A 25799-nucleotide genomic window follows, 5' to 3' on the forward strand; every position below is an offset into this window, starting at 1 on the left:
GGCTGTTGTTGGAAGCCAATCTGCAACTTTAATCGCAAATTTCCACTAGGTTCCTTCACCCACCGGCGAGTCCTATTGTGCGTGCCATTCAAATAGTGTGTACATTGTCAAGGCATGAGAGTGTTGGGAACAAATGATTGTGGAGCCATACAGCACTCAGTGCAAATGTCGTTATCTGAAAAGCAGTGGGAAATATTTCCGCAGTGTATCACAGACAGTCAAGTAGCGCCTCACAAGGTAGGTGGCATTTTGCGAAACGACGACGGACAAGACCAGCATTCCAGGAGAATCGACTGTATATAAAGTATTGCATGCCCATTCGTATCTTGCCAACAGCCACTACGATACCACAAATACCATTTGGTCAATAAACTGCTTCACAGAGAATATCAATACCTTATTTGCCAAAGTAACATCCCATTTGCAGCCATGCTACTCAAGTATTCAAACCATTCCATCGAGGTGTCTCTTGGTGCTGAAGCTATTCTTCATGCAACCAAGTTAGCCAACAGCTTTCGCCGACGAAGCTCTTGGTCCATTACCAGTGAGATTGAGCTCGTTGCTCTGTTCGTGCATTACTGCAGCACGCGCAATGCTGCCACGGCTCTTGCGACATTTGAATTCTTTGCAAAGAATTTCCTCCAAGACCAGCAGCGTTTACTCTAGTCATCTGGCGATCTCGGCCTTGATGAGGAGCAGGCACGCAATGTGCTCAAGGGCTATTACTCCGTGTGGTCACTTACTGAGCCCCGCGGTAGCCTCTGTATCCCCTCGACGCTGCCTGCTCTATTTTCGGATCCAGATGTCAACCTGATGGCACTGATTGGCGGCCAGAGTGGAAGCGGCACCAATGTCGACGAGGCACGCCGGCTCCTCGATGTCTTTCGCCCTCTGCTCACCGACTATCTCGCCAAGATGTCAGCGTTTCTTGATAACGAAGCGCATGACTCTCGCGTCTCTATTCTCTACGAGCACGGCCTTGATGTGCTCAAGTGGTGCACCCATGCTGAGTTGCAGCCATCGCATGGCTACCTAACTAGAGCATCGGTGGAACTTCCGCTCGCTGGGCTGCTCCAGCTCATGCACGTAATGATCTTGTACAAGACATTGGGCATTAACCCCGGCGACCTGACCAGGCACTTCAAAGGTAAGAGTCGACAGTGGCTGGCAAGTCAGTTTCATTGCAGTGCCGTTGGCATGTTTTCTGACATTAGCAGGCTTTCGTTGCCATCTGTAGTCGTGGTTGGGCACAGCCAGGGAACCGTCCCTGCCACCCTTTTTGCATCAGTGTCGGATGAGGAATCATTCTACGCACTCTCGGAGAAGGCTCTTGGCATCCTTTTTCCTCTGTGGTGCCATTCCTGATCTGGAGTGCCCTGATGCCGAGGTTGATCTAGCGCTCACTGATGAGTCTATTTCCAACGAAGGTCCGCCATCACCGATGGTGTCAATTCGTGGCATAGCCAAGGACCAGCTCAGCAAATTCATTACCGAGTTTAATGAACGCAGCACAGGCACTGTTGGGCCCGTCTATCTGTCGCTTGTAAACACCAACAACCGGATAGTTGTTTCTGGTAGTACGCGTTCAGTCGCGGTGTTTGTCCAGTGGCTGCGCGGTAAATGCGCACAGCACAGCGATGATCAGTCGCATATCCCGTACTCGCAGCGCAAGCCTATTGCCAGGATGACCTTTCTGAGCATTAGCCAGCCGTACCACTGTGACATCCTTCTACCCACTATCGGCCGCCAGCTTTCGTATGCTGCGGAGAAGGGCTGGGCGTTTGACGCTGCCGACCTGAGGACTGAGACTCGTGCCACCAACGACGGCCACGATTTGCGGTATGAGCCTGATCTTACTAGCTACTTGGTGAGAAGCATCTGCGAACACACTGTCGACTTTCCTGCAGCCATTGGGCCCCTATGTCAACGCATATCGTCGACTTTAGTCCTGATGGATTCAGCGCTTTTGGCACTTTTGCTCACTCAATTCTTGCGGGCCGGGGCATCTCGGTAATCTCGACCAGCGCACTAACAGCAGGCAGCTCGCCGCTTGGAGCCAAGGCCGAGCTATTCAAGCAGAATATCTCTGAAGTCATCCAGGCACCTAACTGGCAGAAGCAGTTTGCCCCACGACTTGTGCGCACCAAGCACGATGGCCGGCTGCACCTGGACACGCCGATGCACCGTATTCTCGGGCAGCCACCGCTCATGGTTGCAGGCATGATGCCGACCACTGCCAACGAGCATTTTGTTGCGGCTGTCAAGAACGCTGGTTATCATGCCGAGCTGGGCGGGGCAGGCATCTACAGCAAGCAGATGCTGAGGCGCATGGTTGACAATTTGGTACTGGAGACAGCGCCTGGCCAGGGTATCACGCTGAACTGCATATACTTCAACCAGCGCCTATGGAACTTCCAGTATGCTGAGATACTTCGTCTGCGCAGTGAGGGGTATCCAATTGCTGGTGTGTGCATCGGCGCAGGTGTGCCGTCGCTGGAAGTGACCAGTGAAATCATTGGCAGCTTCCGCAACGTGGGGATTCGGCATGTCGCTTTCAAGCCTGGCACTGCAGCAGCCATCCGCCAAGTCCTCCAGATTGCGCGGACAAATTCTGACTTCCCAGTCATTCTGCAGTGGACTGGTGGCCGTGGTGGTGGGCATCATTCGTGCGAGGACTTCCATGAGCCAATTCTGGACACGTATGCAAAGATTCGTGCCCAGAATAACGTCGTTCTGGTTCTGGGTTCGGGATTTGGCGACGCTGAAGGCACGCTTCCGTATCTCACTGGCAACTGGAGTCTCAAATATGGCTGTGCGCCAATGCCTGTTGACGGTTTCTTGGTAGCTTCGCGTGTTATGATTTCTAAGGAGGCAAAGACGTCGACGGCTGCAAAGAAATTGATCGCCCAGGCTTCAGGCCTTGCCAACAGCGAATGGGAGAAGACCTATTCCGGTGCGCATGGAGGGGTTGTCACCACATTCTCAGAGTACGGCGAGCTTATGCATGTTATTGCAACACGGGGTGCCATCTTTATCAAGGAGCTACATGAAACCGTTCTTTCCAAACCTCGTGAGGAGCAGCCAAAACTGCTCAACGCCAGAAAGGACTACATTATCCAGCGCCTGAATTCGGATCATGTTCGTCCCTGGTTTGGCCAGAAGGCTGATGGGAGTACCTGTGACCTCGAAGAGATGACATACATGGAGGTGGCTAACCGACTTGCTGGGCTTCTTTACGTCAAGCACCAGCAGCGCTGGATTGACCCCTCATATCTCGATCTGTTTTCCACCTTTCTTCGGCATGCTGAGAACCGGTTTACTAGGGCGTCGGTCTGTTATGAGGTCCAGTTTTTGGATGAGATCGGTGATCCAAATGAGATGGTCAGCCATTTTGCCACGAAGTATCCTGACATTGCCACCACCGTTATTTCTTCTGAAGATGTCCAGTACTTCTTGCACAGCTGCAGGCGGAGAGGTATGAAACCCGTTCCATTTATTCCTCTCTTTGATGAGGACTTTGCGGTGTGGCTGCTGAAGGACACCTTCCGACAGTGTGAGGATGCTGACGCGCTGGTTGACCAGGATATACAACGCACGTTCATCCTGCATGGCCCGTTGTCTGCGCGCTATTCTACTAAGGTCGATGAGCCAGTCAAAGACATCCTCGATGGGATCTACAATGGCCAGACATCAGCCTTCCTTGATTGGTACTATGGTGGTGACAAGTCGAGGGTCCCTGTTGTGGAGTACATTAGCCCATCACTGCAGCGGAGTGTTTCGCCATGCACGGTTCCTCGCAAAGTCTTGGATGACAGGAGTGTTTATTACCTACCAACCAGGGATGCTGAATTACCTGACCTCAATTCGTGGGTTACTGAACTCGTTGGGACACAGGAAGATTGGCTTCACGCATTGCTAACATCCACTACCATAGTTCAGGGGCTGAAATATGCTGACAACCATGTGCCCAGAATAGTTCGTCCACGTCCTGGCCAAGTCGTCACACTGTTTGTCGAATCTGGGACTGCATCACGGCTAACAATTTCCCAGCCCGGTCTTGCATATCCCGAGGTCGAATTGCGCATAGACGAAAGCAGTGTCATTACGGTGTGCGTCAACCATGCCACCCTGGACAAAATCTACCCCTGGGAGCTGAACTACAGGTATCGTCCGGATATGCCATCAGCCATGATACACGACGCAAATAAAGGTCGCGACAGCCAATTTTGCCTCATTCCGCTCCATGGGGCCAAGCACAGCACCGAATGCTATCAAGATAATGTCCTCGGTCAGGAGGTGGGTAGCCTGCCTAGCTCTGGCCGCCCTGTTCGCTGGCGTGGCTTTGTCATCACAGACGAGCTCGTAGCAAAGTATTGCAAGTCGGTTGGGAACAGGCTTTCGCTTTATAAACCGCACTCTGCTCGTCCAACATATGCACCGACAGATCTGCTGTTTGTCATTAGCACAGAAGGGATGTTCAGCTTGTTCTCGTTGCCTTTGGCTAGCCCAGGGTTCTTGAATCTGGTCCACAGGTCAAACCAGATGGAGCTAGCCGACAACTTTGAACTCTTGAAGGTTGGTGATGTGGTGGACTATGATATTTGCATCGGAGAGCTATTTAACACGGTTGCTGGCAAGCAGCTGCAGGTGCAAAGCGTTTTCTACAAGGATGGTGAGGTATTTGCCAAAACATACTCGACATTCATATTCCGCGACATTGTGGTAGACAACGCCATTGCATTCAAGCATGTCGCCGAGCCGGTGTATCAGCTTGAGATTAAATCGCAGCTGGATGTCGACATTCCTTCGCTCAAAAGAGTGGATCATGTTCCACGAGGAACAGGCTACTGATATTGCACCGGGCGATGCTCTTGAGTTTGTGATCAACTCTAAATATCGTTACCTGACCGACACTGTATACTCATCCATGAAATCCGTTGGTTCTGTCAGGCTGGTGAGACGCAACAGCCAGAGCATCAGCTTAGATGTTGCTAGCATTCAGTTTGAGTGGTTAGAATCCACTGGTAACCCTGTGGTTGGGTTCTTGGAGCGAGTTGGCCACATTGTTGACCACGAAAGGCTGTTCGATCATGAAGGTGTCCCAATTATCCCGGCTGATATTGATGGGCGACTTGTTTCAAAGGCTCCAAACTCCGCACTGGAATATGCAGCGGCAGCAGGTGACTTCAACCCAATCCACACAAATGCATACATTGCCGACCATGCCGGCCTCCCATCACCAATTATTCACGGGATGTGGACCTCAGCATCGACTAGGGCATTTATTGAGAGGTATGCTGCCAACAGCCAGCCAGAGCGTATCCGTGCCTATTCGACTGAATTCGTGGATATGGTCCAGCCTGGAGATCAGCTGCAGACCAAGCTTTTCCATGTTGGCATGAAAAATGGTCGAATGCTAGTGAAGGGCGAGACGTGCAACCAGCATGGGAATGTGGTTCTCACGTGCATTGCTGAAGTTGACCAGCCAAGGACAGTATATACCTTTGCCGGTTTAGGCTCACAGCAAGTTGGAATGGGCATGGATCTGTATGCGCAGTCTGATGCTGCACATAATGTCTGGGACCGTGCGGACAAGCACATGTGCAGCACATATGGCGTGTCATTGTTAGACATCGTGCGCAACAATCCCAAGAGACTGGTAGTGAAGTTCTGTGGCAAGAAAGGACTGAAGGTTCAACAAGTATACCAGTCACTGGCTACTGAAACCATCGACGATAATGGCGAGGCCAGCATGGTAGAGCTGTTCCCGCAAGCTAGTGGTGAAGCAGATGACTACACACACCTGTCAGCATCGGGGCTACTGCATGCAGCGCAGTTCACTCAGCCAGCGTTAGCTGTTTTTGCCATGGCCAACATTGCGCACTTGAAATCAAAATCATTGCTCCAAGAACGGGCAATGTTCGCTGGTCACTCGTTAGGCGAATTCTGTGCGCTGGCAGCGCTGAGCGACATCTTTACTCTTGAGGACATCATCGATATTACCTTTTACCGAGGGATGCTTCTCCACGCATCTGTTGAGCGGGACCAGCAGAGCCGCTCGCAATATGGAATGGCTGCCATCAATCCAAGCCGTGTTGGGGAGAGCTTCGATCAGGATTCACTGGCATTTGTTGTCAAGAGTATCGGAGTGCAAGGTGGCGCTCTACTTGAGCTCATCAACTATAATGTTGCTGGCCATCAGTATGTAGTCACTGGCCATCATTCCATGCTCAGCGCGCTGCGTGAAGTTCTTGATACCATTCACGCCTGCAGGATCGATGTTACCTCAGACTTCGGCAAGTGCGATGTTGAAAACATCATTCGCGGTGTTATTGCCCATCCTGATCGTGACACGCGTCCTACACGTGGCAGAGCATCAATTCCGTTGGAGGGTGTCGATGTTCCTTCCCATTCCACTCAGTTGCTTCCTGCGGTTGCGCCATTCCGTAGATACCTTAAACAGAAGTTGACGGAGCGCAATGTAGATTATTCGAAGCTTCAAAATATCTACATTCCGAATGTCACTGCCAAACCATTTGAGGTTACAAGGGACTACTTTGAGCTGGTCCATGAGGTGACAAAGTCGCCTGTGCTGGCAGAGGAACTAGCAAACTGGGGAGATGGTTGCGAATTGTCTGATCCAGAGATTGCACGGCTCGCACCGACTCTCCTTGTTGAGCTTCTTGCATACCAGTTCGCTTCCCCTGTTCGTTGGATAGAAACACAGAGTTTCATACTTGACATGGGTGTCCATTAGTCGATTCATTGAGATCAGTCCAACGCCAACATTGACTGGCATGGCAAACAAGACACTGGAATTGCTAGCAAGTATTGGGACTAAACCATCGGTACTCCACATTCTCCAGGATGAAGCCGATATTTGTTTTGCGTACGAACCCAGCTCTGAGGAAACAAACATCGGCACTACTCCAGTAGACAATGCAGAAAAGCTGGCCCCACAGCAAGTGGATCGAGTCGAAGAACCAGCTACTCACCGGCCACCAGCAAGTCTGCCCACGGCTCCAGCTAAAAGTGTCCCAGACATTCCTCTCCAAACACTTGATGTGCTGCAAGTCCTTATAGCCCTGAAGATGAAGAAGCCAGCCAGAGATATCCTCCCAACCAAGACCATCAAGGAGTTGGCCAGAGGTCAATCAACGTTGCAAAACGAGATTGTCAATGAGCTGCAAAAGGAATTTGGGAGTGCAGTGCCTAACAAGGCGGAGGAGATGAACCTCACTGACCTCGCAGACAAAATTGGACTATTCAGTGGCACTCCTGGGAAGCAGTTAAATGCCCACCTAGCCCGCTTGTTTGCAACAAAGATGCCTGGTAATTACTCCCAATCTATTCTCAGCGCACATCTAGAGAGCAGATACGGTCTTGGTGTCCAGCGGCAGAATGCAGTTCTTCTCCTTGCACTGACTTTAGCGCCGCCCAGCAGATTGGGTACTGCCTACGAGGTGAACGAGTGGATACACACGATTGCAGGAGTTATATGCGAAACACGAGGGCATTGTATATTCGGCAGATATATCTGAACCTGTTCACTCTACAGCTTCAGTACTTAGTAGCGCGGAGCTTGACAAGGCACAGCATCTCCAAAAGCAGCAGCTCTTGCGCCAAATGGCAGTCCTTGCGCATAGTGCTGGTGTTGATCTCCACAAGGACAAGAGAGAGCTCGCTCAAGCCCAAAGCGAGATTGCTAAACTGCAAGCAGAAATTGACAAAGTTAGTGGGGAACAGGGAGATGAATATCTGCAAGGGATTAGTTCCATCTTCGATGCTAAAAAGGGTCGGCACTACAACTCGTATTGGAACTGGGCACGGCAGGATTTGTTTGAACTATGGAATGGTCTTCTTCGGGGAAATCGCTTCATCGACTCTGAAAAGCTACACATGCTCAAGAATCGGTCAAGCCCTGCACTTGTAAGATTTGCTGAAGGGCTGCTTGCTATGCTGAAAAGGCAAGCCGACTATCAGACGCTTCCATTCATTACAGAACTCGTGGAGGTGATCAATAGCTGTAAACCAGCTTTAGCGTCTAAACCTCAGTTCAAGGGGGTAGGTGCTATCACAGGGCCAAGTGTCGAAGTTTTCCATGATAGCATTGTATCAGCAAACTTTAGAGGGCACGCTGTTGGAGAAATACTCTATTCTGAGGTTGCCAGACCCGGTGACTCCACGTTCAGTCTGTATTCGGCAAGTATGGAAAACACACTAGTCGATGGCAAGCCGCTCCTACATATGCGTACGCAGGAGCAAGGTCAGTCATGGTCGTATAGTCGTGAACACACTGCTGTCTACTTTGATGCTATGAACGACACCTGCTCGAATGGCATGTCGTTTGAGGGTAAAACTGTTCTGCTGACGGGATGCGGTCGAGGATCCATTGGCAGCGAGATACTTAAGGGTCTTCTCTCTGGAGGTGCCAGGGTTGCCGCAACTACATCTAGTTATAGTTACAGGACAACAGAGTACTTTGAGGACATGTATCGCCAGTATGGATCGCGTGGGTCCGAGCTGCATGTATTTCCTTTCAATCAAGGGTCAGTTTCCGATATTGACAGTCTAATCCAGCACATATTTGGCGAGGGCGGATTACATTGGGACCTTGATTTTGTCTTGCCGTTCGCCTCCACCTCTAATATCGGCAGCGATGTTACATCGTTGAAGTCACATTCCGAGCTTGCACTGCGAATCATGATGACCAATGTAATACGCCTAGTTGGGGCAGTTGCTGCTGCTAAAGCCAGTCTCGGACTAGAGTTGTCGCCAAGTGTAGTGGTTCTTCCGCTTTCGCCTAATCACGGGCTATTCGGCGGAGATGGCTTCTATGGTGAAAGCAAGGCTAGTTTGGAGACATTGCTAAACAGGTGGAGATCGGAAACATGGTCAGAATACATCTCCATCATTGGGGCAGTCATCGGGTGGACGCGTGGTACAGGCATCATGGACTCGAATGATGTCATTGCCAGTGAAGTGGAGCGGCTTGGAATGCGGACATTCTCGGTCAACGAGATGGCCTTTAACATTTTATGTCTGCTCCACTACAAACTTCGTCGTCTTGCGGTGGAAGCGCCACTCTGGGCGGACCTTGCTGGTGGGTTCCAGGCAATATCCCACTGCATGGACAAAGTTTCGGCTATGCGTGAAGTGCTGGTTGACCAGTCTGTCAAATGGAGAGCCTTATTTGCCGACCATGCCCATGAAAACAATATTCTGTCGGGTGAGCAGACAAGAAAATTGTGGACTGTGCACAATTCCGACTTCAAAGCCAATAGCGGTATGAAGTTGCCGGTAGTCAAGGCATACGAGCAGCTGGAAGAGACTGCACCACCTGGAAGGAATGGTAAATCTTGACAAGGTTGTAGTAGTAACCGGATACGGTGAAATTGGGCCCTACGGCCATGCGTCCACACGCTGGGAAATGGAGGCATATGGCGAGCTTTCTCTTGAAGGGTGTGTTGAGCTTGCTTGGATCATGGGGTTGATCAGACACCATAGTGGACCTTTACCAAATGGTAGCGGCATACACATCGGTTGGGTGGACACAAAAACGGGTGAGCCAGTGCGCGATCGTGATATCAAGGCAAAGTATGAATCCTTTATTCTCCAGCATACTGGAATACGCCTGCTTGAGCCAGAGAATACACATGGGATTAGCTCGGAGATATTGCCCGTTTTGCGCGAGATCCAGGTTACCCATGACATGGAGCCCTTTGAAGCAACTGCTGAGGAAGCAGAAAGCTTCAAGCTATTGAACGGCGACAAGGTCGATACTTGGAGGAATAACGATGGCACCTGGTCAGTCAAGATTCCTTGAGGGCTCTGTGATATCTGTCCCTAAGGCAATGAAGTTTAGCCGGATTGCTGCTGGACAGCTTCCAGCCGGTTGGGATCCGAAGCGATACGGGATCCCTGATGATTTGGTCAAACTCATCGATCCGCTCTCAATCTATAGCATTGTTGCCACCATCGAGGCACTCCTACGCTCAGGAAGTGACTGATCCGTATGAACTCTACCAGTACTTCCATCTGGCAGACATTGGAAACACGATTGGGTCTGGTTTAGGGGGGTTAGATTCGATGAAGGACATGCATGCAAACTATACTCTGGACAAAGATGTGAAAAACGGATGTGTTGCAGGAGAACACTTATAAACACGGTCGCTGCATGGGTAAACATGCTTCTGCTTGTCTTCGGCAGGGACCGATTAAACCTGCTAGTTGGTGCGTGTGCTACAACTGCACTTTCATTAGATGCTGCAGTAGAAGCGATTCAGCTCGGAAAGGCTAAAATGGTGGTTGCTGGGGCGTCTGATACCTTCACTCGTGAGAATGCACTCGGGTTTGCATCCATAAATCGCCACAGTAGATGCTACAGGTCGAGCTTGCAAACGGGCGCACATTTAAAGAAATGTCTCGTCCTTGTGCGGCAACTCCGCAATGGATTCGTTGAATCTGCCGGTGCAGGGATCTTGACACTAATGTCTGCAAGTGCGGCCATTGAGTGTGGGGCGCCAATTTATGGAGTGCTAGCAATGACTGCTACCGCCACAGATAAGGAGGGACGTACTGTACCTGCACCCGGACAGGGACTATTGACCACAGTGCGTGAAGATGCGACGAGTATTCCATCACCATTATTGGACTTTGCATATCGACGCTGCCAGCTTACGAAAAGACTCAACGCCATCCAGGAATGGGTCGACGAGCAGTATGAGGGGCTGGAAATGGAAATTGAAAAGCTGATGGGCACTGATGCTTCAGTTGCCTATAATGCGGACGAGTTTGCTCGCTCCAGGAAATCATTCATCGAGAGCAAATCCCAGCAGCTTATTAGGGATGCGCATGATGCATGGAGTAACGAGTTCTGGAAAAATGACAGGACAATTTCACCCATTGCGCGGGTCATTAGCCATGTGGGGGTTGACAGTGGATGATATTGGTGTCGTGTCCTTCCATGCAACTTCTACAAAAGCCAGTGATAAGAACGAGCCACATGTCATTAACCAACAGCTCAAGAAACTGGGCCGCACACCTGGATATGCCGTGCCAGCTGTGTGCCAAAAGTACTTGACTGGGCATTCTAAAGGACCAGCTGCCGCATGGATGCTAAACGGTGTGCTGCAGAGCATGCAAACAGGCATCATTCCAGGCAACCGCAACTTGGATAATGTCGACCCTGAGCTTGAGAAATACGATTGCATTTTATTCCCATGCAGGTCGATTCAGACCCCCAGGATCGATGCTGCGCTTGTGACATCATTTGGATTCGGCCAGGTTGGTGCCGAAATACTAGTGCTGAACCCAGATTTTGTACACGCAGTTTTATCCAAGGATGTGCTAGACAAGTATCGTTGCAAGGTTAAGGAGCGCGAGCAGAAATCTAACCGCTATTGGCAAGATGTGCTTATCGGAAACCATATGTTTGCACAAATCAAGAGCGCTCCGCCATTCACACCAGACCAAGAGGTGGATATCTATATGGATCCGACCGCTCGGGCAAGGTATGACCCGGTGTCTAAGGGAGTAATCCGCTTTTTAAAGGCTGTTAGAATCTCTAAGGTCCCGATTACTGGTGAACTACGTAGCTTTTATCTAGGGCCGGTGAGCGGCCTAGCCTAAGAGCCTCCGTATGCGCATTTTGGTCGGCTTTGGCCTTTAAATGCCCCCTCACTGGCACCTTGCCAGTGGGGGATTTCTTTCCTCCGCTTTTGCCGATACATTTTCGTGAGCGTTAAAGGTTGGTTTATCGGTACAGGTATGATTTTGCTACTGGAGAACACACTGCCTAGTAAATCTCCTAGACATCTAGGCTGAGGTAATTTAGGCGTGGACCGTTTATTTTATTACCTATTTGTGGGCCAACATGAGCACTGCTAAAAGGAGGGATTCTGGTTCCACATATCTCCTACCTGGACAGCTGCCAAGCACAGTCTTTATTCCATGTGGTTTATGAGTAGCGGTGATCTGTCAATACAGTGCATGATACAAAATTTGAATCTGGAATGTCATAAAGGAAAAGGCATATAGGTGGTAGCTGCAACCTTCAGGTTAATTATTAAATTTCGTGATCCTTGCAAATCGCGCTAACTTCATATGGCTATCGATGCTAGACAAAAGGCATATTTACTGGCCCGGTATGTTTGCATGAGGCAGTGCTGAATCAGGGGAATTTTAATATCACACTGGCCAAATACAAAAATGTATGGGCATTTCCGGACAGAGGCATTCATCATTGGTCCTATATTATGTGTATAGCTGAGTGAACAGCTATGTTGCTAACGTTGATATATTCCAAATGTGCCACCCATGCACTAGACAGTGCTACTGAGACACGCCGCTTGCCGATTATATTCAATGGGGTATATACTGTGTGGCGGCATTCCAACCACCATCTTCAGGTTGCACATATTCTCCTCTAGTATTGTTTTCCACACGCAATATGTATCCAGTTGATATACACTCCGTATAAAAGGTGAAATTCTATAAAGAGCCGAATGACAATAACTCCTTTCTGCCACTAGCATTGATGAATAAGAATGCCTTTATGACTATACAGCTGCATTACTCAATCAATACCTAGCACGCCTCATCACATTATGTAGTGTCTGAAAGAATATCTAGCATCGCTATATTGGATGCAGCGGTTCTGCAAGGGACTTTTTGGCACAATAGCATGCAGAGAATTAACATCAGCCTATGTGGAAAATGCTGCATACCCAGAATTCCAAGCGAAGCACTTTGTCAGGCGGATACCATGCAAATTTATAATCAGCAATTGCAAATACTGCGAGCCATTTATATGTGCGCTCATTTGGCAGTTGATGTTGGTCAATTTTCTCATTTGCATTGCAAATATTGCGCATTTCAACCACCCAAGAACCAGCTCTTACTGAACACACTTTCAAGCATTTCCTGCAGAATGGATCTCTTTCCCTGCATGATTGCGCTCGCATCTGGCGGAGTATCAACAAATATTCCTATTCCTGGCGACAATTTCTCTATTGCCAAGAGGCTCGCTACGTCTTTTCTGGATGGCAGCCCTCCTGCTGTCTCCACAGAAATTGAACTTATCGCGCTCTTTTTGGAGTACTGTAGCCCCCGCAATCCCGATGTGGCTGTTGCCGTGTTCCTTCACATCCACCAAGGATTCTGTGCCGATGAGAACATCCATGTGGTTGTCCAGCGGCTGAATCTATCTGCTGAGCAAGCGGGCACTGTCCTGAAAGGGTATTACTCGGTCTGGAACATCCTTGAGGTGCGTCAGTTGGTGCCCGAGGTCCCTGCTCCTGCCATCTTTTCTGACTCTAACACCAGGCTTGCTGCCATGTTTGGTAGCATTGGCGGTGCCAACAGCTATCTTGACGAAGCAGCATGGCTTCTCGATGTATACGGCCCGCTACTATCAGATTTTGTTGCCCATATGTCTGGCTTCCTCAAGCGCGTATCTTCCGACCCAATGTTTGCAAAGGCCTATTCATGCCCCCTGGATATTGCTGGCTGGCTTGCTTCTCCCGATACAGTGCCTGGCGCCAGGTATTTGCTGACTGCACCAGTTATTTCCCCCATGCTAGGACTAATTCAGGCTATGCATGTGGTTGTCTTGTACAAGACGCTCAATATGAGCCCTGGCGACCTTGTCTCACGCTTTAATGGTAAGAACAGGCATTCATCATTGACGCTAGCGGGTGTCATTTATTGAGTTTCATCATTACTAACGGCTCATTTCTACATCTGTAGTTGCAATCGGACACAGCCAGGGTCTAACCATGGCTGCTGCCTTTGCTTCTGTGACTGACGAGGCATCATTCTATGCTGTTACTGAACGTATGCTCAGTATTTCCCTTGCGATAGCAGTTATTGGCCAACTGAATTTTTCACCAGATGCCTCATATGGGGACAAATCAGAATGTTCGTTACCCACTGGCAACTTGTCCGTGCCGATGATCTCTATTCGTGGTCTGACCAAGGATATGTTGGAGCCATTCGTTGCTGCGTTTAATGCAAACTGCATGGTCGAGGATTCGAAAGTTAGCCTGGCCTTAATTAACGGTCGCTCGAACATTGTCGTTTCTGGCAAACCGAATTCTATCGCAGTTTTACCAACTACCTTAGAAAGCACACTGCCCTGCCGACAGAGGATCAGTCGCGCGTTCAATTTTCCCTACGCAAACCAGCTGCAATCGTTCTTCCGCTCAACATGACGCTTCCAACTCACTGCGCTATAATGGCAGATGTTGTGCCGAAGGTGTATGAGGTTGTCACCGCAAAGGGGTGGGTCCTCAACGCTGACACTCTTCGTATTCGAGTAAACGCTGGTATGGATGGTCACGATCTTCGTGATGAAGTAGACCTTACTAAGTACTTGATTGGCAGTGTGTTTCTCTATCATGTCAACTGGCCTGCAGCTGTCAACAGCACCGATGCCACACACATCGTCGACTTCAGTCCTGGCAGGTTCAGTGCTTTTGGGAAATACACTAGGGACATCTTGGATGGCTACGGAAAAACTGTTATCAGCACCAGTGCACTTATTTCTGACACCCAGTCACGCATGGGATCCAAGGCTGATTTGTTCAAGCAGAATATTTCCGATGTCTTCTCAGCGCCAAACTGGCAGAGTGCGTTCGGTCCACGCCTTGTTCAAACCGCGCATGAGGGTCAGCTTCATATTCGCACCCGCATGTCACTCACTCTTGGACTTCCACCAGTGATGGTTGCAGGAATGATCCCGACTATGTCCAACGAGCACTTTGTCGCAGCTATCAGCAATGCTGGGTACCATGTCGAGCTTGCTGGTAGTGGAATCTACACTGAAGCGGGGTTCAGAAAAAGGGTTGAGAATTTGGTCAACCTCCTTGAACCAGGTAGTGGATTCGCCGTCAACACAGTCTACATGAACAAGAAGCAGTGGACATTCCAGTATCCTAGTATTCTGCGTATGCGGCGGGAAGGAGTGCCAATCACAGGGCTCTGTATTGGCGCCAGTGTTCCCTCGGTTGACGTTGCTAACGGCATAATCGCAGAGTTGCGTGACGCGGGAATACGCCATGTTGCGTTCAAGCCCAGGTCAGTCGCTACAATTCTCCAGACACTTGCGATCGCCAGGGCAAACCCAGACTTCCCTGTCATTATTCCAGTGGACTGGCGGTCGTGGTAGTGGTCACCATTCATGTGAGGAGTTCCACGAGCCAATTTTGGAAACCTACAGTAAAATCAGATCTCTGCCAAATACCATCCTGGTTGTTGGGTCAGGATTTGGCGATGGCGACGGCATTCTGCCATATCTCTCCGGCCAGTGGAGTGTCCAGTTTGAACATGCACCCATGCCTGTTGACGGGGTATTGCTTGAGTCATGTGTTTTGGCCGCAAAAGAGAGTGGGGCGTCCTTGGAAGCAAAGGGGCTCATTGCAGCAGCCACTGGCACTGAATAAAGTGAGCGGAGGGCATTATGTACTAGCAGTGCTGGCGGAGTGATAACAATTATGTCGGATTTTGGAGAACATGTCCATCTTCTGGCCACTCGAGCTGCACTGGCTCTCAGAGAGCTGAACGACATGATATTCTCAAAACCGGTAGCTAGCCAGATGCCGATAATCATAGCAAACAAGGACCATATCATAAAGCGGCTCAACGAAGACTTTACGCGGCCATGGTTTGGCAAGAAGTCTGACAGTCGAGTGGTCGATCTGGAGGAGATGACGTACCTGGAAGTACTCAACCGACTCGTGGAGCTCATGTACAATGCAGACAAGTCCAGGTGGTTGGATGTGTCGTATGGAAGGCTGTTTGGGGAATTCATTTTGAGGATGGAGGACCGAGTATCTGGATCAGATCTCGCCCGGGCATTTCAATGGACCTCGCAACTTTTGGATCCAATTGAAGTCGTTCATTTGTTGGATGAGACGTATCCAGAGATAAGCCGCACCCTTATTGCGCTTGAGGATGTTCAGTATCTGGTCTGGCTTTGCAAGCGCTCTGGGACCAAGCCAGTCCCCTTCGTTCCTATCCTTGACGCTGACTTGCATGTCTGGATGATGAAGGACATATATTCGCAGTATGAAGATTTAGATTCAGTCGTTGATAGAGATGTCCAGCGCACAATTATTTCCTTGGATTCTGTATCTGCAAAATGTTGGAAGGTCACGAGTTTCAGCGAGTGGTTTGGGCTGAGTCAGCCAGACAATTATTGTATTGTATAATGAATGGGCTGTAAGCAGCCAGAAAAAGAAAGAACTACGAATAAAAGAGAAAGTAGTTATAAGAAAGAAATCGAGAGTGGAGAAGAGAGAGATCCCAAAGGAGGATCGGAGTCATGGCTGTGATGACACATGGATCCGATGAGGAAGGAAAAATTGTAGAAAATCAGAGAATTATAAATTCTGACACAAAATATGCCACCACAGTCAACGAGCCAGTCAAAGATATACTCGACCGTGTTTACACCAGGCTAATGGAGAATCTTAACAAGCGTGAATCCAATAAGGATCCATCCCCAATCTGTACTGTCGAGTATCTTGCACCAGAGCCCTCTCCAGTATCGCTCCCTACCTCAGTTGCAGTGGCTGTTGATGAATCAAGCCGCACATACAGGCTCCCGACTGATGCAGCACTGCTTCCGAATCCTGATGTATGGCTGGAGGCACTGGCAGGTCCTAGCTCAGAGCTGGCTTCGTGCACTTCTCACATCGCCAGTGGTGGTTTCGCAAATCACTGTACGCTGCAAATCCAATAAGGCAGGTTCTGCGACCAATGGCTAGGCAGATCAGCAGAAGTGTCATCTGATGGCGATAGGCCGGTCAAGCTTGATATCCTATGGACCAGCTGGGCTATTAGGACATTCGCATACAATTCGATGGCGAGAAGAATATTCAGGTGAATATTTACCATCGGATTGGCGAGGAGCAATTTGAGATTCGGTTCCCGTACATCTACACGCCATCCAAACCTGGACCTACTTGTTACTGGAAGATATTGAAGGTCGGGATTTATCATACCGCAATGCTTATTTGCGTGTACACGGCCATGCAGTTGGCTCTGGCGATATAAACTCTGTTGGTATAGAACAGCACTTCTCGGCTGATGCGCTCAAGTCATTCACCATCAGCCAGGAGCTTGTTCAGAAGTACTGTTCTAGTACTCACATCACGTCAAAGTATTACAAAATGGCTGCCGACGAGTCACAGCTGGCCCCAATGGACATATTCTTCGGCATCGGAATTAGCCAATTGACATCTATCTTGACCACTCCCCCTCTGCATAGAGGTCTCCTTGGGATCATCCACTTGAGCCATAGTACAAGTATGTAGCAGATGCTTCGCTACTTCATGTTGGAGAATACCATAGACTATCAGGTATCACTCACTGCACTTGAAAACATTGAGAGTGGCCAGAAAATATCCTTCACTTCGAGATTTTACCGCAAAGGAAACCTCATTGCTATATGTGAGGATGTTCTTGTCATACGCGGCCAATATGCAGCATACAACCAAATGTTCCGATCAATGGATGAACCTGTGCGACGCATGCAAACCGAATCAGATGAGGATGCTACAGCGCTTGGTGCTAAAGAGTGGTTTATATTCAAAGATGGCTCTGAGCCTCTCAGCATTATGCGTGGAGATGTTCTGGAGTTCAGGCTCCATTCGCACTACCAGTTCAAATCCAATGAGATCTACTCCAAAATCAAAACAGCCGGACCTGTGTATCGCTTGCTACCATCCGGAGAATATGAGCATATTGCTGATGTGTATTACGAGAATAATGATGCTTATGACAACTATGTCATCCAGTTTTTGAATGAAAGCCAGCTGAGCGATGCGAGCACAGTGAATTTTGAGTATGACAGTACACTGGTATTGCAGAATGGAATTTCAGGTGGTTTGTCCTTTAAAGCACCATCAGTAAATTGGGAGTTTGCGCATGCCTCTGGCGATCAGAGCATGGCGCACACAAACCCGTATGTTGCAGCATATACTGGGGAATCGGAAATGACTTGTCACAGAATGTGGACATCAGCCGCATCTCGCGCTGTTGTTGAGCGTGTTGTTGCAGATAGCGACCCTCGGCGCATGCGCTCATACAGTGTCCAGTTTGTTGGAAATGTCTATCCAAACGACAAACTTCGGGTAGAGCTAGTTCACGCAGGGATGAACAACTGGATACATGATTATCAATGGCAAGACTGTAAACCAGAATGGGGAAACAGTGCTGACACTCACAGCAGAGGTTGCCCAGGCAAAGACCGCATATGTGTTTACTGGCCAGGGGTCGCAGTTTGTTGGCATGGGGATGGACCTCTACATGTCATCCACAGCTGCCAGAGATGTGTGGGACCGAGCTGATAGACACATGTTGAAGAAGTATGGAGTTTCTCTTCTGAAAATTGTCCAAGAAAATCCGAGAGAGTACTTGGTTAAATCTGGTGGCAAGAAAGGCATCACCAATTCGTACACACTACCTCTCTTTGGTACGTGAGTATGACGGCAAGATAGAGCAGCTGATTCCGGAGATCACTCGGTCATCGAAATCATACACGCACCGGTGTTCAAATGGCCTGCTCAATGCGACACTGTTCACACAGCCGATCCAGACGGTGATGTCGCTAGCTCAGGCTGCAGACATGCGTGCTCATGGTCTTATCCAGGACGATGCTATTTTCGCTGGCCATTCGCTTGGTGAGTTTGGGTCACTCGCAGCAATTGCTGAGATTGTCTCTGTCGAGGATGCGGTCGATATTGCCCTCTATCGTGGGCTTTTGCTCCATGCTTCAGTAGATCGCGATACCAATGGTCGCTCCCAGTATGCGATGGCATCTATCAATCCTCAGCGTGTTCTACCTGGCTTCAGCGAGCTGCACCTGCTCCGAATTGTTGACTGTATTCGTGAGCGGAAGCAGCAGCTCCTAGAAGTTATCAACTACAATGTCCAAGGGCAGCAATACGTTGTCACAGGGCATGTTGAGAGTTTAAATGACATGTGCCTTATTGCGCATGAGCTATCCAAAAGGAGTTTGTCATCAGCAGAGCTGGAAGAGGGAAACATCCTTCAGGATATAATAGACGGTATACTCTCTGCAACTCCAGATATGCAGCTACAGGAAGATAGTAGAATGAACTACCCGTATCCCTGGCGTTGATGTTCCCTCACACTCTAGCCAATTGCTGACAAGTGTTGACACATTCCGTAGCTTGCTTGACCAAAGGATTCCACACGTCCGTAGGCTACATACGTCACTCTGTGGAAGATATATTCCTAACTTGTCTGGCCAGCCATTTGAGATTACAGAAAACTATTTCAGACATGTCCATGCCATCACCCGCTCACCGGTAATTGAGGATGTCATCAACTGTTGGAGTGCAGTCAGCCATAATTCCACAAGTACCAGAATATCACTAGCACGCACGCTCCTGATTGAGCTCTTATCATTCCAGTTTGCTTCGACAGTAAAATGGATTGATACCCAAGACACAATATTCAGAATTTGTTCTGTGAAGCGGCTGGTTGAGATTGGCCCAAGTCCAATACTGTGTCGTATGGCATCTCAGACTTTGGAAACCGAAAACCTGGCTATATGGGGAAGTTGCTATTCTACATGCAAGAAGAGATAAGGATGATGTGTACTACAGTGCAGGTCTGGAGGGAAAGCCTGCTGTGTCTACTGACGCATTGTTGCTAACGTCAGCCCAGGACCACAAATGGTATACCAAACATTCCAGAAAAACTATCCAGTCCCGGAATTCCTGCTCTGGAGGAACAGCCATCTCCACTGCCCATTACTCCAACTACAATATCAACTGATAATGATGTGCCTATTCCAACTATTGACATTCTAAGAACAATAGTCTCTCACAAACTCGCTAAATCCATATTCGAAATCAATCCTGGAATGTCAATCAAAGGGTTAGTTGCAGGAAAGTCAATAGTTCAGAATGAACTTGTTGGCGCACTTCAAAAGGAATTCAGCAAGCGAATGCCTGACTACGCAGAGGAGTGGTCCTTGGAGGAGCTCGCCATAAAACTCGGAAGCACTATGGATTCTCTTGGCAAGTATTCGCAGTTGCTTGTCATTAATTTGCTAACTAGCAAATTCCCGAGCAGATTCACGCTGTCAGTTGCTCGTTCTTATTTGATGGATAAATACGGGTTGGGTCCTCGTAGACAGGAGGCCGTTCTATCCTTATCAGCTACTATGGAGCCCTCAAGTCGACTTGCAGATGAGGATGCAGCTAAAATCTGGCTGGATTCGGCAGTCCAGATATATGCTAGACATGTGGGGCTACCATTGACAGCTACAGCAAAAAATAGTGACAATAATGGTATGAGCGCCGGTTCAATTGTTATCAATAGTGCTGAATTCGACAGGGCTCAGAGGAATCAAAAGAATCTCATCCTTGAGCAAGTAGAGACGCTCGCCAGATATGCAGGACTCGATATGCGTCAGGGTGCTAGGTCAGCTGAAAAGTACCAGGTAAAGTTGGCAACTCTCAAGTCGGACCTCGATAAAATTAAACAAGAGGTTGGCTGAATATTTATCGAAAGGACCAAGATGATGTTTGATGCAAACAAAGCCCGCCACTATGACTCATACTGGAACTGGGCCCGCCAGGATACGTTTGAATGGATTTCTGGCATCCTGAGCGGAGAGGAGCCAAGTATGGACCGGGGTACATACATGAAACGTATTCATATGCTCAAGAACCGCTCCAATCCTGGACTGCTTTTGATGTTGCAAGCACTCATTTCGACTCTCCAGACCGCTGATGGCCTGCTCGCACATCGCGCACTAGAGCAAGCTGAGACCATCTATGCAGAATGTAAGGAGTCAGAAAACTCTGCCCCAGTCTATAAAGAGCTCTCTACTCCAATGCGACCATATGCTGAAGTTACTTCAAAGGGTGATATTGTTGGCTCTGAGATTCCCAGAGAGGGTGAGCATTCAATATATGACTATGTCCAAAATATGAAGCGGACTAGCAATGACGGATTGCCTCTACTGCATATGTATGAGCAGCAGACTGGGAACACCTGGCCATACAGCAAGGCTAATTCTGAAGAATACTTCAAGTCTATGGAGGAGGCAGCGATAAATGGTATTTCGTTTGAGGGCAAGTGTGCATTAGTTACTGGATGTGGAATGGGATCCATTGGGTTGGGTCTGGTCGAGGGTTTGCTTTCCGGCTGGTGCAAAGGTTATTACCACAATGTCCAACTCTTCCCTTGAGTCAGTCCGATTCTTCGAAGAGATGTACCGAAAGTTTGGTTCTCGTGGATCCCAGCTAGTCCTTGTCCCATTCAACCAGGCGTCTTCATGTGATGTAGAGGCCCTCATCCAGTATATTTATGATAGTGATGGCCTTGGCTGGGATCTGGACTATATTGCCCCACTCGCCGTGTTCCCAGAATGTGGCATGGATGCAGAGAATATCGATTCTTACTCTGAGCTGACAACTCGCACCCTCCTGACCAATCTTTTACAGATGATTGGCCAGATTAAGGCGGCTAAGGTAAAGTCTGGGAACACACTGCACACATCACTACTTGTTTTGCCACACTCGACTAACCAATGGCTAATGGGCAGTGATGGAATGTATGGTGAAACGAAAGGCAGCTTTACATACACTGTACAACCACTGGCACACAGTGTCATGGTCAGAGTATATTTCAATCACTGGCGGCGAGATCGGATGCACCCGTAGCACATACATGTCATCTGATGAAGCGAACATATTTGCATGCATAGAGGAGATGGGTATCTGTACATTCTCTCATGAGGAGATGTCGTTCAACATACTTTGCCTCCTGTCCCAGCAAATGGAGGATATCGCTCATGATTATCCTTTAATTGGGAACTTTAATGGAGGGATGATGTCTATTGACAGCTTTAGGAATACGTTACTGGATCGGCGTTTAATACGAATGGCAGATGCCAGTATAATGAGACGTATGCACTACGATGTATGTACTGCCATTTCAATCGAACAAAAAGATAGCCCTATATATATGACGCATGCAAACAAAACGATCCCTCGGGCCCAGCACCGGATTGACTCCCTATCCATAAAATCATACAAGCAGCTCGATCACCTAAGATATCTGGAAGGCATGGTTGACTTGGATAAGATTGTTGTTGTGACAGGTTTTGGAGAAGTTGGGGCATTTGGAAATGCAGCCTTACGCTGGGAACAAGAGGCGCATGGTGTGTTCTCGATGGAAGGCTGCATTGAGTTGGCATGGATGATGGGACTGATCAAGAGATTCAGTGGCGATCATCCAGGAACAAGGGGCCACTACATTGGGTGGGTTGATACAAAGACACAGGAACCAGTGCATGACAGGGATGTTAAGGCTAAATACGAGCCGTATATCTTGGAGCACACTGGAATTCGTGTTGTTGAGCCAGAAGTTTGGGGTGAGGATGCGGTTGATATGAAGTCATTCATGCGTGAGCTTCAGATCGATCAGGACATGCCTCCATTTGAGACCAGCGCCGAGGAAGCAGCCCATTTCAGGCGGGCTAATGGTGAGAAAGTTGACACATGGGAAAACCCTGATGGAACGTGGTCTGTCAGATTCCTTAAAGGTGCTGTGGTCCATGTGCCAAAGGCAACTGAATATGGTCCTGCAGTTGCTTCACAATTACCAACTGGGTGGGATTCAACTCGACTTGGAATACCCAAAGACCTTGCACAGAATATGGATAGAGTAAACCATTACATGCTTATTGCTGCGATGGAGGCCCTCCTTAGATCAGGGATAACTGATCCTTATGAGCTCTATCAATATTTCCATGTTTCGAAAGTTGGGCATGCTGTTGGCTCTTGCTATGGAGGTACACAGAGCAATGTCAATATGATACGCAACAGATATCTGGATAAAGGTGTAAGCTCCGATGTGTTTATCGAAAGCACTATCAACAATATCAGCGCATGGCTCAATAGGCTTTTATTCTCAGCATCTGGTCCATTAAAGCCGACAGTAGGCGCATGTGCCACTTCAGCCATTGCACTAGATCTTGCTGCTGAATCGATCATTCTGGGTAAAGCAGATGTCATGATCGCTGGCGCTGGAGAAGGGTTTGCAAATGATACTGCATATGAGTTCAATGTGATGAGCGCCACAGCAAGTGCCAGTAATGAGCTAAGAAAGGGGAGAGTCCCACAGGAAATATCGAGACCATGCACATCTACCAGATGTGGATTCACCGAGGGCTATGGCTCAGGTATTTCCATTCTAATGTCAGGCATCTGCTGCACTTAAAATCGGGGCACCCATTTATGGCATTTTAGCCATGTCTGCAACTGCTACAGACAAGTCAACGCGCAATAATACAGCTCCAGGCCAAGGAATACTGTCGATAGGGAGGGGAAACCCTACTCCTTCAGACCATCAGTTGCTTGACATTAATTTCCGGAGGCAGATGCGCGATCAGCAATTAGCAGCACTTGATACTTTGGCTGGCTGTCATATGGTTGATAAGATGAAAAACAGGATGAAATCAGCATGGGGCAACGACTTTTACAAAATGGGCAAATCAATATCACCTCTGCATGCGGCGCTTGCAACATGGGGTCTTGATGCAGATGATATTGGGCTATCGTCATTCCATGGGACGTCCACAGGAGCTGAATGATAAGAATGAATCAAACATTGTCAACACACTTTTGAAGCAAATTGGACGAACGCCTGGTCTTCCTATTCCTGTAGTGTGCCAGAAATGGATTCTTGGCCATATGAAAGGCGCATCTGCAACTTGCTCTATGCATGGGATTTTGCAGTCGATGATGACGGGGCTGATTCCAGGAAATAGAAATGCTGACAATATTGATAAAGATTTTGAGCAGTTCGAGTATCTTGTCTATCCAAGCAAGACTATCCATGTGCCAACTGTTAAGGCCGCACTTTTCACATCGTTTGGTTTCAGCCAGTCAAACGGAGCAGGACTTATCGTTCATCCAGACTACCTATTCGCAGCACTATCAAAGGATGAGCTGGATGAGTACAGGGCCAAAGTCGATGAGCGCATGAAGAGATCGACCCGCTACTGGCAGGGAGCACTTCTTGGAAACCACCCATATTTACAGACAAAGGATGCAGCACCATTCACGCCAGATCAAGAGACAGCAGTGTTCCTGGACTCTAGTGCAAGGGCTATATTTGACTCAAAAACCAAAACGTACCACTTCTAATACCGCTTAACAGAGTTCTGTGCGCCTTCCATCTAGTTTTCATTTACCAAGTTTACATAGAGCAATAAATCAGTGTAGTAATAAACATGAGGTCCAGTTGGATGATTGCGTTTTATGCGAGAGAACTAGTTAGCAGTAGACGGTTGGTTGATCCAGATTATGCAGTGGCCACAAAGCAAAGACATCCACTTATCAAGCTGGTTGAACTAGTCTGCCTTCTCTTTGACGTTATTAATGATGCCCACGGTGGGTAATCGGTTCTTTGTAACCTCACCAATCATGGTGTTAATACACCTGGGAAACCCGCTCTGGATATTGGGTCATAACGCCATGACCAGCGTGCTCTATCTGCTCGAAACGTACGTTTTTGTGGCCGACCTTCTTGGCAATGTAGAATGAGTTACTTATACGCACAAGGTGGTCCTGATCACCTGTGATAATGAGAATCTGCTTGTTGGGGAGCGGTCTTGCCCAAAGTCTCAAGTCGTGTTGATGAAACATGATGGCGGATAACAGCGCCAACCTGGCTCAAAAACGGCAGGAACGATATTGGGTGCGTATACATTTCCCAACGAATATACCGTTGGACACAAAAATCCAACATGGTTTTGCAGTTGCTGCCTTCAGGTGATGGCGACCTCAAAAAAGGATTCAGGGAAGATCATTCCACATGTGAGCTTGTGACGAGAAATAAGGCTACTGGCAAAGGTGCACCTGAGCATATCAAACCATTCCGCGCAGTGGTGGCACAGTTAAGCCGGCATTTGTTACTGCCAAGGTCAGTGTATTAACCATCTGAGGATAGCTGCAGGCAAATTCCAGAGCAACCATCCCACCCATGCTAGCACCCACAACATTGACGCCTCTGTCCCATCCGACTGCTGTCAGGAAGCGACATCAGGTCGGCTGCAAACAGCTTCGTTGTGATGTTGAAGATTATATCGCCTTTATCGGAAAATCCATTGCTGCGCTGGTCATAGACAAGGCACTGGTAGTCGCCTATGTCTAGGAATTCTTCGATCAGGTTCTCCCACATCTGCCGGTCGGCGCTCAAGCCATGAATGAACACAGCCTTCTTTGTGCCTGTTCCAAATATTTCGTAGTAGAGATGTAGCGGCCTGCTATCACCAACTGTTTACGTGGCCACGCTTTGACAAGTGAGCTCCACAGCGGACTGTCATGTTGCTCCATTGGCATTTCCGGGGGTTCTCTGTCTGGTTGACTCAGTGTCATGGTACTAGTTGAGGCTATGTTTTCAAATTGTGTTGTGGATGAGATAAACAAGGAGGAACAAAGCGAAATACATGCTATGCTCAGCTGCCTTAGCGGCTCTTGCTGCTGCCGCTCCCTAATTGCAGTGGCGCTGTCCACGAAGAAACGCAGTTAGTATTGTATCACCGCATGCACAGATCTGTGCCACCTTGATAGGGGGGATACTAGCTTCAGCAAGCTATGCCAACCCTAAGCGGTGATCGATGATTGTGATCAACAAAGAGGACCCACAACTACTGGTCCTATTGGCCAGTCGCACGCTCAGCAAGCCTGGTCGCGTTTCGGTAAATTCTCCCTTTGCAGCTTCAATTGTACTTCACAGTACCTTTT

The 25799-nt window shown here is 48.6% G+C and overlaps 7 protein-coding genes across 7 annotated transcripts; 6 read left to right on the forward strand and 1 right to left on the reverse strand.

Annotated features, from left to right (window-relative positions):
- Positions 1–813: 813 nt before the first annotated feature.
- DL89DRAFT_253981 (uncharacterized protein) lies at positions 814–11631 on the forward strand (the record flags this gene model as incomplete). Its single annotated transcript, XM_040885234.1, has 11 exons — positions 814–1147; positions 1254–1839; positions 1908–4677; positions 4727–6693; positions 6758–7463; positions 7492–9352; positions 9375–9807; positions 9885–10079; positions 10127–10233; positions 10264–10866; positions 10892–11631. 11 exons carry the CDS (start codon positions 814–816, stop codon positions 11629–11631), a joined length of 10302 nt encoding a protein of 3433 aa, XP_040747306.1.
- Positions 11632–12685: 1054 nt separating this feature from the next.
- Positions 12686–15169, forward strand: DL89DRAFT_299865 (uncharacterized protein; the record flags this gene model as incomplete). The annotated part of the gene is made up of 3 exons (XM_040890813.1): positions 12686–13664; positions 13750–14039; positions 14129–15169. 3 exons carry the CDS (start codon positions 12686–12688, stop codon positions 15167–15169), a joined length of 2310 nt encoding a protein of 769 aa, XP_040747307.1.
- A 325-nt stretch (positions 15170–15494) lies between these two features.
- Positions 15495–16211, forward strand: DL89DRAFT_280581 (uncharacterized protein; the record flags this gene model as incomplete). Its single annotated transcript, XM_040889598.1, has 1 exon — positions 15495–16211. One exon carries the CDS (start codon positions 15495–15497, stop codon positions 16209–16211), a length of 717 nt encoding a protein of 238 aa, XP_040747308.1.
- Positions 16212–16324: 113 nt separating this feature from the next.
- Positions 16325–19147, forward strand: DL89DRAFT_253984 (uncharacterized protein; the record flags this gene model as incomplete). The annotated part of the gene is made up of 5 exons (XM_040885235.1): positions 16325–16724; positions 16981–17310; positions 17356–18195; positions 18233–18478; positions 18504–19147. The coding sequence occupies 5 exons, from the start codon at positions 16325–16327 to the stop codon at positions 19145–19147; spliced, it is 2460 nt and encodes an 819-aa protein (XP_040747309.1).
- Positions 19148–19582: 435 nt separating this feature from the next.
- Positions 19583–23641, forward strand: DL89DRAFT_299884 (uncharacterized protein; the record flags this gene model as incomplete). The annotated part of the gene is made up of 6 exons (XM_040890814.1): positions 19583–19642; positions 19694–20479; positions 20558–21200; positions 21238–21603; positions 21653–23230; positions 23298–23641. 6 exons carry the CDS (start codon positions 19583–19585, stop codon positions 23639–23641), a joined length of 3777 nt encoding a protein of 1258 aa, XP_040747310.1.
- A 151-nt stretch (positions 23642–23792) lies between these two features.
- DL89DRAFT_299885 (uncharacterized protein) lies at positions 23793–24266 on the forward strand (the record flags this gene model as incomplete). Its single annotated transcript, XM_040890815.1, has 1 exon — positions 23793–24266. One exon carries the CDS (start codon positions 23793–23795, stop codon positions 24195–24197), a length of 405 nt encoding a protein of 134 aa, XP_040747311.1. The 3' UTR covers positions 24198–24266.
- A 41-nt stretch (positions 24267–24307) lies between these two features.
- Positions 24308–25038, reverse strand: DL89DRAFT_264066 (uncharacterized protein). Its single transcript, XM_040886088.1, has 5 exons — positions 24927–25038; positions 24868–24874; positions 24697–24818; positions 24492–24644; positions 24308–24466 (listed from the first exon to the last, which is right to left on the reverse strand). The coding sequence occupies exons 1-5, from the start codon at positions 25026–25028 to the stop codon at positions 24404–24406; spliced, it is 447 nt and encodes a 148-aa protein (XP_040747312.1). The 5' UTR covers positions 25029–25038; the 3' UTR covers positions 24308–24403.
- Positions 25039–25799: the final 761 nt, after the last annotated feature.

The sequence above is a fragment of the Linderina pennispora genome (assembly GCF_002104995.1).
Source record: "Linderina pennispora strain ATCC 12442 chromosome Unknown DL89scaffold_1, whole genome shotgun sequence".
Lineage (NCBI taxonomy): Eukaryota > Fungi > Kickxellomycota > Kickxellomycetes > Kickxellales > Kickxellaceae > Linderina > Linderina pennispora.

What these genes read in the sequence shown, in the direction of transcription:
- DL89DRAFT_264066 (XM_040886088.1), bottom strand. Translation starts at nt 25,028, where the DNA reads ATGGTTGCTCTGGAATTTGCCTGCAGCTATCCTCAGATGGTTAATACA. An exon ending in GCGCTGTTATCCGCCATCAT is followed by an intron (nt 24,645 to 24,696) that starts GTTTCATCAACA and finishes CCCAACAAGCAG; the next exon opens with ATTCTCATTATCACAGGTGA. An exon ending in ATCCAGAGCGGGTTTCCCAG is followed by an intron (nt 24,467 to 24,491) that starts GTGTATTAACAC and finishes ATGATTGGTGAG; the next exon opens with GTTACAAAGAACCGATTACC.